At 42.2% G+C, this 6208-nt stretch overlaps 1 protein-coding gene across 2 annotated transcripts in view; it reads right to left on the reverse strand.

Moving 5' to 3' along the window:
* Window positions 1-4015, reverse strand: part of MRPS31 (mitochondrial ribosomal protein S31) — a 41731-nt gene extending 37716 nt beyond the window's left edge. Inside the window, exons 1-2 of one of the 2 annotated variants that reach the window (XM_014590056.2) lie at window positions 3714-4014; window positions 10-247 (exon numbers count right to left, since the gene is read on the reverse strand). In XM_014590056.2, coding sequence (XP_014445542.1) covers window positions 10-247; window positions 3714-3838 — 363 coding nt within the window. In that variant the 5' untranslated portion in view covers window positions 3839-4014. Of the gene's footprint in view, window positions 1-9; window positions 248-3683 lie in introns of both variants that reach the window. The other variant, XM_014590057.2, reaches the window with a different exon arrangement.
* Between the last annotated feature and the right edge of the window lie 2193 nt (window positions 4016-6208).

A 6208-nucleotide genomic window follows, 5' to 3' on the forward strand; every position in this document is an offset into this window, starting at 1 on the left:
AATTGTAGCCTCCAAATTTGCAAGTGGTCTTCTGTTAGGTGGCTTTGTTGTTTGAACATTTACTGTACTTAATTCAACTTTCATGCTCTTAATAATATCTAACAAGTCTTTTTTTGTATTTTCTTTGACATTGTCTTGGCTCTCTGAAGTCTTTTTGGAAATCTCATTGGTTGGAACAGACTGCTCATCTTTCTTGCTATAGGTAACACAGTTGGTGCCAAAATACCTTTGGATGTTATTTTTTGTCCTGGAAAGATATTAAACAAAAAATACAATATAAAATAATAGAGGAATAACTAAAAAACCTTCTACATATATCTATTTTTTAAGTTCTGTTATAGGACACATACGGTTGGGGCGAAGAGAAAGGAAAGTAAGAAACCACCCCCTAGCAGGGATGGCCACTTGCAATCCTTTCTTCGACATTCTCCTCTTGGGATCTGGGCACATGCCACTGGGCTGGGATTCAAATCACGGTCAGCCATGTGGGAATCCAGTGCCATAACCAACAGCACTTGTGGCTCCTTCTACACATTTATAAATATTTTCAATTCAAGCCTTTTCTATTTGCTTTTTATTTAAAAATTTTTAAGAGTTTATTTATCTATATTTTAACTTGACCAAAGAGGAATAGAGTGAGAGAAAGAAAGTGAGAAAGCAAGCCACCTGGTCTGGGATTTAAACCACATTCAGCCATGTGGGAATCCAGTCCCCTTAACCACAACGCCACTTGCCGGCCCCATTTTTGCTTTCTAATTAACAACCATAACAACAATAACTTACCATATATTAGCATATGCCTAATTTTGTGCAACACAGTTTATGTACATTTTCTCATACCCACATCAAGCCATAAAACAAGGGTTATTCCTATTTCATAGATAAGACAATTGAAAATCAGAAGAGTAACCTATCCAAGGTCATGTGGCTTAGCACTCATTATGGCCTAAGCCACACTGGTATGCCACAAGTGGGTAGGAATGCTGAGATACTGAACACCTGGTCTTTGGGGCAGCCAGCTGAAGCCTGGAGCTGCTGGTGTCCTCAAGTCTTCTGCCTCCCTTCTCTTAGCCCAGGGCCTGTACAAATGTTATTTGCTATAAGTCTCAAGACATTATAAAGAATGGGAAACATAAAGTTAATAAATCACAACTGGGGCCAGCAGGTGGCATGGTGGTTGATGCACTGGATTCCCACATGGCCAACTGTGGTTTGGGTCCTGGACCAGGCAGCGTGAAAATCTGGCCAAGCATGAGTGTGTGCATGCCCACCCAAAATCCCAGGAGGGGAATGGAGGAGAAGGAATGTAGTATGGCCACTGCCTCTGGGAGGTGATTTCTCACTTTCCTTCTCACTGTCTCTCTCTCTGGCAAGTATACGTGCCCTATGGCAAAATAAAAGGTTACTTTAAAATTCCTAGGTGGGGCCAGCCAGTAGTGTGGTGGTTAAGGAAGCCAGATCTCACATGGCTGATGAGGCAGTTCAAGTACCAGACCTGGTACCATGAAAAACATGCAGGGTGCATGTGCATGGGTGGGCAAAATCCCAAGAGGAGAATGGAGGAGAGAGGACTGCAGTGTGGCTACCATACTCCCTATTCTACCACGTGATGATTTTTCACATTCTCCCTCTCTCTCTCTGTGTCTCTGTATCTCTTCTGTGAGCGCATATGCCCTGCAGCAAAAACAAAGCAAAACAAAAAAACCTCCAACTGCACAAATATCAACAGTATCCTCATAATCAGTATGTTATTGAATGCCAAAGCTTGGTCTTGATTCAGATGTTCATCACACAAAGAGCCAAATCCAAAAATGAATACTGCAATCAAGGAAAGGTCTATTCAGATGACACCAACTAGGAGGTGGGAGGTAATCTCTCAGATTCACTCTCCTCAACTAACTGAAGTCCAGAGTTTTTACAGGGTAATACCTATGAAGGATCTGGAAGTGGGCAGGTGGTCCCCTTAAGATGTCAGGTGTGATAAATTATTCTGTTTCTTCTGCATCTTAAAGCAGGCTCAACATCTGGTCAGTCTTGCTTTATCTTCAGGAGGGCAGTCTTTTGTCAGTGCTCATAATCAAAAGGTTAGTAATCAATAAAGCTGTATATTAAACTAGACTAGAAGTATTTAGTCCTTTTAATTGTAAACTAGGAAACTAAGAAATTGACTTATAACAATGAGCAAAAAGAAAAAATAAATTTGAAGGATGTTCAATAACAAATACACAGGACCTTCATTATAGTATCATTTAATATACAGTATAATTTAGGAAAAATGTTCTCTTTTGCATCTGAAAATTAACATTACAGGAATTTTAATAGAAAGATGGTAATAAGGACAATGAATCTCAAATATAACATTTACTACAATGTTTCCTGCCAAGCCTACTAAAACGCTACAGAAAGTAATCTATATTTATTATAAGAAAATTATATATAGGAAGTAATTCTGTAACACTAAAATAGTAAAACTCTAGCCCTAACCTCCCAGCTGAGTTTGTTTCCAAGGAAAACATATCAGCATTTCAAATGTAACATATCCAAAACTGCATTCATGAAGTCTCCTTTCAGACTGACTTTCCATTTTTCACCCTTTTTTATTAAACAGGGTTCTACCACAAATATATTTTTGTATTCTATAATACGACACATTTAAAAATCTTTCTCAAACCTGCTCTTCATTCTTCTACTAATAGTAAGGGCACCCTCATCCTCCAATACAACCATTAGAAATCTTTGCTTTCTGTCTATTCTGCCATTATCTCATTACGTCATTCTACCTATCCAGTTTTTCTCCTCCATTCAGCTGATCATTTCCACTTCCACTGCTAGTAACCTGCTTCAGCACTGTATTTAACCAAACTGTCCCCAGTTTTGCATGAATGTGAGGGGATTCCAAAAAGTTTGTGGAAAATGGAATTAAAGTATGCTTTTTTAAATTTGTGTGCAAAAACTTTTGAATCAATGCAAATTTTTCACAATATGCATTTCCTATAAAATTTTGAAGACCCTGTATGTACAGTGGAATTAGGTTCCCATAATCATGAAGTTCTTTAAGAAATTCCAAAATCAAGCGTCCTGTAACTCCTTTTCTTTCTTGGCTAACTCCAACCAGGGCTCTCCTTCAGACTTTATCACACTTCTATTCCAGAAAGTATACTCCAAATTTCTTCTACATGTTGTCCCAGCAATTCCTTCTTGAATAAACAGACTATTCTGTGTCTACTTACACTATCTCAGCTATTACTTCACTATACTTGAGACGGCTCCTGGGTGGAACTATACGTTCCGTGATGACAGGACTTATTCCGAGTTCACAACCAGTACTGACAAGCTGTAAGTACTTTCAATAATGAACTAAAGAATGAATGAAGAAGGCAGGAATGAGGCCATCAAATAAGTCCTGGGAGGCAAAAACAAAAGCAATAAGTTTGCTTCTAGAGTCTGGATAAACTGAGAGGAGGAAGTGACAAAAGGAACGAGGCGCAATAATTCAGGCATGTGATTGTTGCTGTTTCTCACGCACGCCATGACCTTGGACAAGTCATCTTACCTTTCTGGGAATTCTCTTTCCTCATATTTAAAGCAATGGCCTCTAAGATCCCGCAGGTAATAAACGCTGACCCCAGGAAAACGGAGAATAACAGAATGTACGTAAGGGGGGGAAGGGGTTTCCTGAAGACCTTGCGGTCCACAGCGCAGAAATACGATACCTGACTGTTCCGCGCCGCGCAGCCAGAAGCACGACGGTAACCGCCATTGCCTGCTGGTTTCCAGAAGACAAAGGGTGGCGGGAAAGCGGGCGAAGAGGTAGGAACGCTGAGACTCTCGGTAACATTGCGGAGAAACACAGTGAATAAAGCACTCACTGGAATACCCCGTCCCTCCCCAAACACACCCCCTGCCTCCTCTTCCGTTTCCCGGCCCGGCTCGTCCCTCTCTCTTTGAGTTCCGGTGAGCAACAGGAGCGAGTAACTGTGTTCCGCGCCCTCACTCAGCCTAGCCGCAGCTAGCGGCCTCTAGGCGGCTCCACCCTCCTGGCAATTCTAGTCTGAGCGGGAAGTCCGGGAGTTCAACGACCCTCCGCGGGGAGATGCCGAATTGAGGGGCGAGCAGAGTGGAGGAAGTCATCTGTTGTGCGGAGACTGCTGATGGGGCCAGTGAGATGAGGCAAAGAGCCGATCTTGTGCGTTGCTTTGTGGGAAAGGATCCAGAGCGTTCAGTCGTTCTCAGCCACCGAAGAGGTGTCAGAAATGATCTTAGTGAGGTAGAAGACAGGGTGATCGCCCCTGCACTCCCGCGTTCCCGTGTCAATAGGACCTGCTGCCCGAAAACTTAGTTTTTCTTTTCAGTCCCCATTGTTGATTGAGAGACAAAACAAGAGACATGTTTCTGCAAAAATAACTTTAAAGATAAAAAGATGCAGGCCAGCCTTTGGCCCGGTGGTTAAGGAGGCTAGATCCCACATGGAGGACTTCCATTCCTCATTGGAGGCTTGAGAAACACGAGGGGTACGTGGGCGTGGGAAGGAGAAAAGGCATTGCGTCGTAGCCATGCCCGTGGCAGGTGCTCCTCCCCTCCTGAGGAGCACGCTTGCTCTCTGTGGTTGGGGAAGGAGAGAGGCCATGGCGCTACAGGCACTACACGTTCATTTGCGGTGCTGGGAGCCACCTGGACGACTAGGCCCTTCAGAACCCAAGTCTACTTGTAACAGATTAGGGCTGGCACTCAAGATCCTGACCAGCTAGAGGGCTAGGGGAGGAGGACTGCTGTCTGACAAGACCCTGTCTAGGATGCTTCTCTCTCTCTCTCTCTCTTGCTCTGTCTCATAAAAGAAATAAGCTTTTTGTTTTTTAAAGATGTTTTTGTTTTGTTTTGCCATTGGGCACATGTGCTTGCCACAGAGAGGCAGAGGGAGACAGAAAGTGAGAAATTACCCCCAAGGTAGGATGGCCATGCAGCAGTCCCTTCTCCTCCATTCTCCCCTGGGGATTTTGGGCATGTTAGCAAACTCACCTGGTGAGATTTTCAAGCCATAGGGTCTGGGACTCGAACCACAGTCCATCGGCACCTAAACCACTACACCACCTGCTGCCCCTAAAAAATCAACTTTTTATTAAAAAAAGAATAAGATGCAAGAAAGAGACCTGACTTTTTCATGTCTCTTGTCAATCTGAAAAGGAAGGCTGAAGCAAATAAAGCAAATGACTTTATTTGTGACAGGGTTAGGATGCTTATCTGGGCACCACAAACTCCAGGTTGTCACAAATGATGTGTGCAGAGGTCTTAGAGATTTCAGGATGACTTTAAAGGCAGAAGTCTGGAATGAGAGTCAGGAGTCGCAAAAAAATCTATACAGCAGCAATCAGCTAAATTCTGTGGTAAGAACAGGATGACTTCATGGTCATGAACCTTAAGCAGAATGTAGCGAATGGGTTTGGAACATTGTTGTAACTGACACATTTTGAAAGTTATAACTAATAGATGTGACTTATGAAGGTACATAAAGAATGTATTCAGACAATAAAGATGTTCACAAAAGAACAGGGACGATGAGTCTAGGTGACATCTTGAGCTATTTCAGGTGCACATTCCTAAGCAAGCCAGGAGAAGTATGTAAGTTTTATTTCCCTGTGATGCTGACTTAGGTAAACAGGAATTTCCTGTTTTTAAGGAAAAACCGGGTCTATTTGGGATTATTGGCTTCCTTAACAGCTCAGTTTGATAATGCTGCATTTTACCATGAGAGACCCTGTTTTTGTGTGGTCTAGGGGCCTAGAGCAGGAAGCCAAAACAATGGTCTCTTACATTTTTATTTAACATCTTAATGGAAACAGTGAGCAGTGGCACAGAGAGATGAGGGGTTCCTGATCTGGAAATGCGTGAGGATAAACTAGGTAAGTAATGTTGGCTATTGGATCACACAGGAACTACTAGCCCAGAATTCCACACAGGTGGCCCAATAGTGTGATAGCATTATATTCCCTATCCTTATGAAAAAGAATCAAGGTTGGGAAGTGAATATTTTTGATATGGAAAGTATAGCTTACATTGACTGGATCTATCGACTACTATGCACAGTGAATATGTAGATGCTTATTTTGTCTTGTTTTTCTAAAACGTTTTTTAAAATCAAGGTCTAACTTTGCCAAAAGACAAAATTACAATAAATTTAGTTTAAAGATCTAATTAGGTTTTGTTTGCAATT

Source organism: Tupaia chinensis, unplaced genomic scaffold, assembly GCF_000334495.1.
Source record: "Tupaia chinensis unplaced genomic scaffold, TupChi_1.0 Scaffold000402_1, whole genome shotgun sequence".
NCBI classification, from domain to species: Eukaryota; Metazoa; Chordata; class Mammalia; order Scandentia; family Tupaiidae; genus Tupaia; species Tupaia belangeri.